The sequence below is a fragment of the Sander lucioperca genome, chromosome 18 (genome assembly GCF_008315115.2).
Source record: "Sander lucioperca isolate FBNREF2018 chromosome 18, SLUC_FBN_1.2, whole genome shotgun sequence".
Classification (NCBI taxonomy): Eukaryota; Metazoa; Chordata; class Actinopteri; order Perciformes; family Percidae; genus Sander; species Sander lucioperca.
Genome location: NC_050190.1, coordinates 743,480 through 755,911, shown reverse-complemented (window position 1 = coordinate 755,911; position 12,432 = coordinate 743,480). Strand labels below are relative to the sequence as shown.

Sequence of the window (12,432 nt, the reverse complement as noted above, 5' to 3'; positions counted from 1 at the left end):
ACGAGTGGTGTCACTGAACCAAGGGGCTGATTTAGCACGGGAGCGCCTCCGTGTCAGCTGAGGCGCAACAGTGTCAAGCGTCCTGGTAAGAACACTATTCAAGTTTTCTGTTAAAATGTCTAAATTTGGGCCATCCTGGCAAGACTGAAGTAAGTCTTGTAGTTGATCAGCCATAACAGCCTTTGCCTTACTGTCAATGCAGCGGTAAGTGTAGGTATCAGGATTAAAGCTCTTATTTGGGGTGTGAAGAGAGACGTTGAAAAAAATACAAAAATGATCCGACACAGGAACCATTTCTACTGACAAGAGCTGAGCGTCAATACCTCTTGTGAAAATTAAATCTAACGTGTTCCCATGGATGTGTGTAGTATCAGTAGCAAGTAATGCGAAACCTAGACTGTCAGCCAGATCAACAAACGCTGAAGCTCTATTGTCAGAGAGGTCATTAACATGAAAATTAAAATCACCTACTAAAAGTATACTATCGTATTTAGTCACTGCTATGGATAAAAGACCTGCAAACTCAGATAGAAACTCATTATTATGCTTGGGTGGTCGATAAACAGATAAAATAAGAGTAGGTCGTTGTTGGTGCGATCTAATGACCACGGCTAAGTATTCGAAGGTTGTGAAATGTCCTAAATTTAATTTAGTGCAATTAAAAAAGTTGGAATGAATAGTCGCAATCCCGCCTCCTTTTTTCCCTTGCCTAGCAGAGAACAGAAAATTGTAATCTGGAGGGGAGGCTTCTACTAGAGTTGCAACCGCACCAGCGCTTAACCAGCATTCAGTTAAAATGAGAAAGTTCAGTTCATGCTGGGAGACCAAGTCATTAATGTAAAAGGTCTTACTTGAAAGCGACCTTATATTTAGTAGTGCAATCTTAAGGGGAGTTGGGGACTTAGGGGAATCGCCGGGCGCTGTAGTATGGAAAGAGTGGGGCGTGGCATTATGCTTTTGGATAGGGACAGATAGAAGAGATGACCGACTCCTTCGTCCTGAGCATGCGTTGGTCCTCCTGCATGCAGTTATTACTGGGATAGAAAGTGATTGAGCTGATGAGAGGGGGGGACTACAGCTGTAGGTGTAGCTGGCTCCTGGGAAGGATAGTCAATCATACTTGGGTGGTACCTCATACGCGACAAACTGTATAAGGTTTGTTATCAGCTGACCGGTCCCGCTCATGTTAGGGTGGAGACCATCTGAATTATACAACCCCAATTTTTTCCAGAATGAATCAAAGTTGTTAACATAACCCTGGCCGGTTGCAGTAGAGAAATTTAGAAGCCACTGATTTAGGCTGAAAAGTCGGCTGAAACGTTCATTGCCATGTTTTAGAGTTGGAATGGGACAAGACAGAATGCATGATCTGCCTAGGTTCTCGATGGTAGAGGTCAGACGTTCAAAATCCTCCTGCAGTTTAATTGATTGTCGGGACATGACGTCACACGTGCCCGCATGGACTATCACTGTGTGCACTGATGGATATCGTTGAATAAGCAGTGGAATTAGTTTGATAAAGTTTTCCACTTTCCCACCGGGAAGACTGTAAGTGAAGGCACGAGGAAGGGTGACGAATCTGACAATAGAGTCACCGATACATAGAATCTGTGGGGCTGAACCATTACAGCCATTAAAATTCAGTGAGTAGCGTGAGGGAAGCGGCTGGCTAGCCGCGATGCTGTTGGCATAGCTATCCGCGTCTTGGCTTCCTGGAGGCAAGAGGATGCCCTGAGGGTCACTGTGGACGGAGGCAATTGTTGAACTTTGGCTATTCTGGAGATTACAGCTGCTGGGCCCAGGCGATCCGGCGCGCTGTGGCCTCGACCCAGGCACTGCACGTTCACTGGATGTAGACTTTGTAGAGAGAGTAGGTGCCAGAGAGACTCCAGCCAGTGGGAACCCACGCTCACACTCGGACCCGGTCGAAGAAGGGGCGGGAAAGACCCGGAGTTCCCTGGAGGCAGCAGCAGGCGGAATCGACCGCCAGGATCGCTTGTTCCTTGGTGTGCTGGACCCGGACGGCAGCGACGAGGGAGATCCAGGCCGCGAGGGGCTAGAGAAATGGCAGGAGGAGCGTTTCCTCGATTTCCTGGACATTGTTGGATATATGATTCTGGAGTCAGGTGTCGTGATGATTTCCCGGCTAGATTCAGGGTTGGCCAGAGGGGCAAATCGATTATCTAGTCGCAAAGCCCCATCCTCCTTCCCCAAGGGATCGAAGAGGGGAAGAGAAAGTTTGTTTTTTCCACTTACCTTCCCTCTCGATGCGAGAAGCCATGGGGTGGTGTATTGGACTGTCTCGCCAACAGGTGAATGAGAGATCCCTGCAGGCTTCAACCTGGAGAGTAGGAAATTAAGCTCTTCTTGACGACGTAGAAGATCCTCCATGCCAGTGTATCTATGGTTGCAATAGCGCTGTGCTAAGCTAAAGGCCTAAATGCATGTCAGTTCAATCAGACCTCGACAGAGTCTGAACGAATAACGGGTAAAAAAGGTTATGAAACGTCCGAAAAAACAATTTAAACAGGAAAATATGATTGTTTCACGAGAGCTTCGCCTCACAGCTAGTTGCTCCGCAGCTCACCAAAAAGCATCACATTAATTATCGTCCCAACAAGCAAATACAAACCTAAACTGCCTCCTTTTTAAACCAGCAGCTGGTGGGTGGTGGGTGGTAGTGACATCGTCGGTCACTCTGTCTCCACTGGTATTTATTTTCCATCTTTAACGAACATGAACAAGGTAACACACACACACACACACACACACACACACACACACACACACAGGCAAATGACTCACCTCAGCCTGTTGCCATGGTCAACGCTCTGTGCAGCCATTGATATAACAGTCAGACCGACCTTAATGATGCTGAATTGGAAATAACTGCTATTGATTGGTCTGAGGTATGGCCTGTTCTCTGAGTGTGTCTGTCTCAGGAAAAGGCCAACGTTTGAAGGATTACACAATATCATCTAAAATTGGTGAAATTGGTCCAAGCTTCTGTCCTCACACCTACAGATTTCAAGCTGTTCACCACCAGAGAAGCCTAATGCTGACTTTCCCTCCTCTGTTGCCTCCCTCACGCAGAAATGGAGGCTCAGAGCCAGCAGCAGGGTTTCCAGGACCCGCTGTCTGCAGCAGTAGAGGAGAGCGAGAGGGGGGCGGCGGCCTCTCCGAACAAACCTGCTTCACTGCAAGCATCGGGCGCCAAAGGCAGTCCCACCCCGAGTATGAACCGGCAGGCCGCAGATGGCAGGGAGGACACGGAGAAGGCTGCGGATTCCAAAACAAACGATGCTGAGGACAGCTCCTCCACCTGGAGCCCCGAGGTACTGCGGTTTAGCACACACTCTCTGTCCCTGTTCGCTGCTTTAGATCAACGGTCTTCAACGTTTTTTAAACCAAGGACCCCTTAACTGAAAGAGAGACGGAGCAGGGACCCCCCTGCTACATATATTGTATAACATGAAGTTGCATATTAAACTGGGCCTACAATAACGTGTAGGGCGGCTTCAAGCCTTTATACCTTTTTGCTTAGAATACTAAGCTATTCAAATAATAATTGTCGGCATGATTTTATAAATCATCATTTAATCTTACACATACATGTGGCACATTGAATCTTTACAATTTACTGTATATGTGTGTGGCTAGCTTAGTGACTACCTTACCTACAATATAGGCCAGTAAGCCTATCATCAGTGGGGATTTATATTTGCTAATAATATGTTGAAATTATGTTAAGACATTTTAACTTTTGAAAAAACTTTCAAAAATTGACAATAATTTAGTTACTCTGAGGACCCCCTAGGGGCCCCAGACCCCCTGTTGAAGACATCTGCTTTAGATAATAAAGAGGGGTGTGGATTATTATTCTAAATCAAAAATCCATTAAAGTGTGTTTTCAATTTCAATCATTGATATTTAAAGTAAATTAAGAAGTCATTTGCAATTATTTTATTTCTGTTTATATTCTATAAGTGTACCTCACAAACTTACAGACCAATCCTGATGAAACTTCAACAACATTTCACACTTTCTCAGTTCACAATAATCTCCCCAAAAATTGAAGAAAATAAATAAATAACCAAGGCAGGGATTACTTAACGGGGTCAGTGAGCTGACCACAGCCCTGCTGTTACCCATCATGCTTGGCAGAGGTATCATCATCGTCATTCAGCTGTGAGAGGATTACCACTCTGCCATGTTATCCTCTCAGGTTCATTTTGGAAGAAACAAACCAAACACGGCTCACTGAGGCCTCGAGGTTTTGTATAAATAGTTGATATTTCCTTCGCTCTCCACGCTGCGCTGGCTAACAGACGTGTGTGTGTGTGTGTGTGTGTGTACAAATAATGCAGAAATACTTGCACACAGCTACTAACATGTATTTCTGTTTGTACATGTAGGAAAGTGGGAATGTAGAATCTACTGTATCAACCTCTCAGTCACTGAATCACACTTTGAAATTGGGAGCAATCTGTGCAGTAAACACCTCCCACACAGACACACACAGACACACACACACACACACACACACACACACACACACACACATACACACACACACAGGGCGACACTGACACATCTAGAAACGCTTCATAAATAACTAATGACTTTTGGATCAGTGGAGCCATGTTGTAGCAGTTTATTTATACAGTTATATAACAGCTCTGCCAATGCTCATGCTTAAGCTAGTACTGCCGCTGCTAATAGTACTACTGCCTCAGGAGTGGTGCAATGCTACTATAATTTCAAGGACTGTTGCTGTGAACAAATATTACAGCAAACACTGCTAAGGTTGGCAGGCAGTACCGTAAAATGATTTCAGCCAATCTTTTTAAATTTATTTTAAACTTGATTTGATGTTATTGTTACTTACATTTTCTTTAAATGTTGTATCTGAGCGAGCTGAGCCGATACAAGAAAGTGGAGTAAAAACACTGCACTGATTGGTCAGGGAATCGTCACTTGTGATAAAACAGTTGACATAGTTAGCTAAAAGAATTGCATAAGCGGGCGAAATATTTAGCTAAAAGTAATGGATTAATGGTTGAAAGATTCAGCTTCTCAAGTTGTAGTAGTACGATTGGTGACCAAACCAACCTAAATATGGACCATTCAGTTGTATTAAAAAATATATTATCGTTTTATATAATGAATATTGTTTTTATAACATACATTGTGAATCGATAAAGAGGTACGTGAGTTCATCTGACAGGGTACTTTAGACCAAGGTGGGGAAGTACTGGTTTAGATAACACACTCGACTGGCCTGCTGTTACAAACGTGAACTAACCACTAGGGTTGGGTATCGAAACCCGGTGCTAATATGGCACCGGTGCCTAAACAACCGGTATCTACCGGACCGAATAGCAACGTGCATTTTGGTGCCTCGTTTCGGTTTCACTGAAATGCCTGCACTCCTCTCTAATGCTCCTAAACAGACGTTACGATGCAACAGAAGCATTGCTGCACGAGACGCTAGTCAACACTACACTTAACAGCAGGTAACGTTAGCCTACCGCTAGCTAGTAGCTGGATTAAACACGGTTAAAATGCTGACAGCTAAACGGTGTTAAGAGTGACTGTATTTCACTGGAGAGGATTCCAACACTGGGACGTACAACAGTCTGCAGTAAGTTATTGTTATAAATTATTGTTATTACATTATTAATAAATCATTTAATTTTGACCATATGGCCTTAGCAATAAACAAGCCGTTGTCGCTGACTGTCGTTTAGTGCCCTTTTTTTCCTTCTTTCTTTTAAAAAGTATCAGTTCAGGCACCGGCACCGTTTTAAAAGTATGGCTTTAGCACCGGTATCGGGAAAAACCCAAACGATAGCCAACCCTACTAACCACAGACAGTTGCCTTGTTCATGGATTCACAGCAGTGCTCCGTCTAGGAATGAATATAGGGGGGAAACTATTTGACCCACGTCAATTTAACATGTTGAATTAGCCAAAAAAAGGCAGACAAATGTATGGAAAGCCAATGGGCTCACAATCCGCCACAATTCACATGGCGAATTGTGAGCACATTGGCTTTTCATGCAGGACACACCGCAAAACTCGGGTGAAGGGCACTTACTGGCCGACGGGCGCCTTGGTGTATCTGGGCCTTAAAGCGTAACTCTCGCCAAAATGCAACCTAGGGTCTTTTTGTGAATGTACCCGAGTCAAACTTTCGTTTAAAAGCATATTTAGGACGGAAGCGTCACTTTTAAGATTTACCGTATTCTTGTTTTTCGGTCAAATGGTCTTTTGGATGGGAGTGCTAGGGGCACTTTTATGCTAGCCTCAAAACAGCTATTTTTAAAACACTAAGAAGGCTCGACACAACATGAAACTTTGCTTGAAGTATCACCAGGGGCTCTACACATGAACTCCAGCATTGACAACATTGTTTGTGTACACAGAGTTACTAAAAAAGGTTTTGAGCAACTCACGTTAGCAGTTGTTGTTTACGCTATCCGCCATTTTCCCAGTCCAAAATAGGCAATCTCAGAATGCGAATGAACGGACTCCATAGGAGGAAATGTCAGTCATATATGAGGCTCCTTTTTCAACTAAAAGGTCAATATTGTGTTTCACTAACGACAAAACAATGAATTATCCGTGCATTTATATGGAACTAAGCTTTAGGAGCTTTCCATCTTTACTCTCCTCCTTCGATTATTTCTGACTGGCTCGATAGACGGAGACCGGAAAAACAACAGCTAACGTGAGTTGCTCAAAACCTTTCTTTTTAGTAAACTCTGGGTACACAAACAGTGTTCTCAATGCTTTCATTAAGGTGTAGAGCCCCTGGTGATACTTCGAGCAAAGTCTCATGTTGTGTTAAGCCTTCTTAGTGTTTTAAAAATAGCTATTTTGAGGCTAGCATAAAAGTGCCCCTAGCACTCCCATTCAAAAGACCATTTGACCGAAAAATGAGAATATGGTAGATCTTTAAAGTGGCGCTTCCGTCCTAAATATGCTTTTAAACGAAAGTTTGACTCGGGTACATTCACAAAAAGACCCTAGGTTGCATTTTGGCGAGAGTTACGCTTTAAGGCCCAGATACAGCAAGGCGCCCGTCAGCCAGTAAGTGCCCATCACCCTAGTTTTGCAGTGTGTCCTCTAACTAGCAGTAGCCTAATGCTTAGTACTTCTACCGCCTGCAGAGGAAGAAGTAGTAAATGTTTCTCAGGTGAGTCTGTGTTTCCGTCTTCATGTGTCGACCTCCTGACCTGCATGTTCAATAGACTTGAGCCGTGGCTCTCTGATTATCTTCTCTGTCTCTGCGGTTGCCATGTCGACGGCAACACGCAGCCCCGCTCTGTCAACACTCGACATAATAAATAATGTGTTTGCTGACTGTACGGGAGGCTGAGGCTGGCTGCATAGAGAAGAACAAGGAGGAGGGGGAGGAAGAGGAGGGGGTTTATTTCTCCTTCATGGCAGGGTTTACTGCTCACTTTGTGTCTCTGAACATTTGAAAATAGCTTTTGGAGAATCATTCGGTGATTGGGAGTCTTTACAAGAGAATCAAAAATCTTTCCAGTTTTACACTGAACAAGCTACTTTGTCAATTATTATCTGTTATCGTTTTTACGTCGCAAACTAATCCATTTCTCTTTTTCTTTGTACCACTAATAACTATTATTTCACCCGTTTCCAACACGTTGTAGAACTTTATTTTCATTATGCAAGCACTACAAAGTTGCAATTGCGTCAGCCTCAAATGGTGCGTGTTATTAAGGTATTCACAAACACACTATTTACAATAAATAGCAGCAATAAAAAGTACAGAATCCAAGCAATATGATTTATAATACAATAACTAGCAAAACATGAGCAGCAGTAAAAGTCCATTTTGTAGTATCAAGTGTGATTGGTCTGGGTTCTAGTGCAGCCATCTGCCATATTCATTCATGTATTTATTTAGTCCTTTAGAGATAAAGATAAAGAGCAAAATAATATACAATACTTATCAACAATAGACCATGCTTATAAACAATAACAATAAACAGTCAGCGGATATTTTACTGTTTATATATATATATATGCCTATGTATACATATATGTGTGAGGTGGACATAGTTGAAGTAGTGCAGAAATTAAATGCAAAATATACAATTATATGGTGTAAATCGATCATACAGAAGTGAATTATGCTGCAGGAGTGGTTTGAAAATCACTTATTCCTTTAACCGCTGCATGAATCCAAGTTCCAGCTGCCGTACAGCAAGGTGAAAATGTTTTGAAACCACATTGCAAATCTACAGGAGGAGTGTTTGATACGCAACAGATACATACTGCATTTGGGTCAACTTTACGTTACTTCCTGGATCCTGAAGAAGAGAGTGGATCTGTTCGCTCAGCTGATGAGATTATCATCATGCCGGGAATCAGGGCGGCCGGAAGGAATCACTGTCTAAACGATTCTTTTGTGTGCCCTTCTTCTCCTGTTGCCTTTCTATTCATATCTCAGCCGATAGTGTGCTAAGTTATTAATAGACTGCAGCAGAGAGATCGTCAGTTCAGATGTAGTTAGAAATGAGATTGTCTAACCTTAGAATAAAAATGCCTTTGAGGACTTCTCCTTGTACTGTATTTATCTGATTTATTTATCTCTTTCTTCATTTAGCATGAATACAAAATTATTTTGATGATTTATTACTTTATTTAGCACAAATTCAGTTGTATTTTTAGTGTCAAATCATAATAGTAGTTATTTCAGGACACTTTACAGATAGAGTAGGTCTCGCCCCCCCCCCCCCCCCAAGAGCAAGCATTTGGTGTGACAGTGGTGAGGAAAAACCTCAGACAGCCCCAGGCTCTTGGTGGGCGGCTATCTGCCGCTGCCGGTTGGGACACAGAGACACTGATATACAGATATAGAGAAATATGATTCATAATAATTATAGCAGTTGGTATGATGGACAGTGGTAATTATAGTAACAATAAAGACAATAGAACCATAACTACAAATAATAGTAGTAGCAGTGCAGGGCGTCGCAGGGCATTGAGCAGGACCACGGCAGAAGCTGCAACCACAATCCTGGTGCCACCACAATCCAAGTCTGCGAGGCGAATAAATTCCCCGGAGCTCAGTAAGAAACAAGCATTACTGGGACATGAATGCACAAAGATCGAAAGAGATGAGCTCAGTGTGTCATAGGAAGTCCCCCGGCAGTCTAAAACAATAGCAGCTTAACTGAGAGCTGGTCCAAAGTAAACCTGAGCCAGCCTGCAAAGAATCTGACAACTGTGAAGAGAAGCAGGGAGAAGGCCAAATGAATGAGGAATAAGCTTGATTGGTTTTCTTCCTCTCAGCAGGAGCAGCCTCCCCAGGATGATGGCTCGCCTCTGCCAACGAGCTCTTCCCCCCGACCCCCCATCTCTAAATGTGGAGACCTGGTCCTCTCTCTGGAGTACCGCCCCGACACGGAGAAGCTGCTGGTCTCGGTGATTGCGGCCCGGGACATCCCGGACAAGGCCCGCAGCGGCATGGACTCCTGGCAGGTGCACATGGTCCTGCTCCCCTCCAAGAAGCAACGCCACAAGACGGCGGTGCAGAAAGGCTCGCTGCCGCACTTCAACGAAACATTTCGCTTCTCGCGCCTGGAGGCGTCGGAGCTGCACATGTCGGCCGTCAGGTTCAGGCTGTATGCGCTCGGAGCCTCTCGGATGTCCCGCGAGCGGATGATGGGTGAGAAGGTGCTGCGTTTAGGTGGGCTGGACCCGGACGGAGGGACCATGGAGACGACCCTGGTTCTGGAGCCTCGCAATAACCTCAAGGTGAAGTGTACTCCATGTCTTAGACATAGTTATAGGTCTATCAGCAAACAGTGGTGGAAGAAGGATTCAGATCATTTACTTAAGTAAAAGTACTAATTCCACACTGTAAAAGTAAAAGTCCTGCATTGAAAATGTTACTTACTTACAGTTATGTAAGTATCATCAGGAAAATGTACTTAAAGTAATTAAAGTCAAAGTACTTAATGCAGAAAACCCCTCACATTTTAGAAACTGGAAACTGGCTGTTATATTGTCGGGTAGTTTAATTTATAATAAAACATCAGATTTTATAAACTACATGTGTTCTGTGTGCAAAAAATCAAATGTAGTGGAATAGAAGTAGAAAGTGGCATGAAAAGAAAACACTCAAGTACAAGTACCTCAACATGTGTAGTTAAGTACAGTACTAAATGTACTTAGTTACATTCCACCACTGATCAGCCATCCCACTGAATTGTCTCTGTGTAAAAACCTGCTGCGTTGCTTCACTGTGGACACTGTGTGTGTGTGTGTGTGTGTGTGTGTGTGTGTGTGTGTGTGTGTCAGAGCGTGGACTCCCAGCTGAGCCTGTCGGCCGTGTCTCAGAGCGACAGCGCCTCGTCCACTCAGTCTCTGACCCACGGCGGCGTCCCCGAGCTGCTGCTGGGTCTCACCTACAACGCCACCACGGGCCGCATGTCTGTGGAGCTCATCAAGGGCAGCCACTTCAGAAACCTGGCCATCAACAGACCACCAGGTCTGCACTGAGCACACAAACACTGTACCGACACTCACTCACTCACAGGCAGTGGCGCCGGCTGCCCTGATCCCGTACGCACTGTGCGTTGATTTTTTTTCTGTGAGACATGCAACGCATCTAATGATCACAATGCGTAAATGTGCACAGGAGCAGCAGCCGACAGCAGCTCTGTTCTGCTCTCTGTTCTGTTCACAGTACTCACTTTCTCATTAATTATACATTATTTCACCAACAACCCGTCCACTATTAATCACAATGTTCATTTTTATGACTCGATCCGTAGATAGACTGCTTGCTATGGACGCTGAGTATTGCTAAACCCACAGATGGAGCTAGCATGTGGTTTTAACATGACCGAAAAAGGTTGATATTTCTGTTTTGTTTTTCCATCTTCCTCTCACCTCTTCCTACCCCCCACCCCCTCTGGCCCAGACACCTACGGGCGTCTGACTCTGCTGAACTCGGTGGGTCAGGAGATCTCTCGCTGTAAGACGTCGGTGCGCCGCGGCCAGCCCAACCCCGTCTACAAGGAGACCTTCGTCTTCCAGGTGGCGCTGTTCCAGCTGTCGGACGTCACGCTGCTGGTCTCCGTCTACAACCGGCGCAGCATGAAGCGCAAGGAGATGGTGGGCTGGGTGGCTCTGGGCCAGAACAGCAGCGGAGAGGAGGAGCAGCTCCACTGGCAGGACATGAAGGATAGTCGAGGACAGCAGGTCTGCCGCTGGCACGTCCTGCTGGAGGCGTAACGCCTCCCAGACTGAGGACTGAGGACTGAGTGATTGATGTGATCCGCTGACAGAATGATGCATGTGGCTTCGGAGGGGCGATGGATTCAAGGACTTAGCTTTTGTCAGAGCACACTGGCCACTACCGTAACATCAACGTCAAACCTGGCTGCCTATTTGATGTCAACACGAGGAACAACTTCATCTGCTTTCGGAGGCCGACACAAGTTAACCCGTTAATATTTCTGTCGGTGAATAAAGAAAGAAGAAAGCCTTCAACAAGGTTAGTTGAGAGCCAAGTCCGTTACTACGACAACTATTTCTTTGGCATGTAAAACCTTTTTAAAAGCGAAGGTTTTTCTTGCTGAAATTCACTTCTTCTCAATAACAAAAACAACCCTTTGTAGAAGATCCATCGGCCTCCAAGAGCAGCTGAGAATTTGTCCTTTCAGTTAAAGCTTAAAGCAGCTCAGTTGTGAGTCGAGGCCGCTGCAGTTTAGTTTTTCTAGTGAAATGCTGTGTTAGAAAGCACACACAGATTAGAGGTGTGTGTGTGTGTGTGTGTGTGTGTGTGTGTGTGTGTGGATGTGTGGGTGTGACTTGTTATTTCTAAATCTTGCTTTTACTGGCTGCCAAATGAATGAAGAGGCAAAGGAAAGTGCACAGCAAGACGTTCAGTTGGTAAACTCATGCAGACAGGAACCAGAAAGATGCAACGTCCTGAAGACGTAATATTGAAAATATTATTGTCGCTTCCTCTCAGAAACACAGTTTTGTCTCAGACTGAACACAAACAAACTGAGAATGGTGGAAACTATATATGATGGTGATGATGGTATCAAACCAATCAGTGAGTCCAGTAAGGGAGTAACATATGGTCGGTAACATTTGCCAGTCCTCACATGTATCAGCCATCTGTTTCTTCAAGCACAAGTCATCTCTCACATAGCACTGGCTCTGTGATCTAGCCACACCTGTAACTTCACTTTCCTAACCACCAATAGTTAGTTCTCTATAAACTCATTCATCTGACTTGTAGTGTGATGGTCATTTGTGGACCTGTAATGGACATCAGAGAACGTGACTCTAAAATGTCATGAGTCTGGTTTCCCATCAGAGTTTTAATCTAATATAGTCGACATGCTGTATGACAAACCAAATCCAAACTCAAGT

General features: G+C 44.4%; 1 protein-coding gene across 6 annotated transcripts in view; it reads left to right on the top strand.

Annotated features, from left to right (window-relative positions):
• The window catches only part of syt16 (synaptotagmin XVI), a 47,896-nt gene extending 36,249 nt beyond the window's left edge, over positions 1–11,647 (top strand). For 5 of the 6 annotated variants that reach the window (XM_035994585.1, XM_031280302.2, XM_031280298.2 and 2 more), the window contains 4 exons: positions 3,094–3,335; positions 9,331–9,795; positions 10,342–10,531; positions 10,967–11,647. In XM_035994585.1, coding sequence (XP_035850478.1) covers positions 3,094–3,335; positions 9,331–9,795; positions 10,342–10,531; positions 10,967–11,280 — 1,211 coding nt within the window. In that variant the 3' untranslated portion in view covers positions 11,281–11,647. The remainder of the gene's footprint in view (positions 1–3,093; positions 3,336–9,330; positions 9,796–10,341; positions 10,532–10,966) is intronic. The other variant, XM_031280299.2, reaches the window with a different exon arrangement.
• Positions 11,648–12,432: the final 785 nt, after the last annotated feature.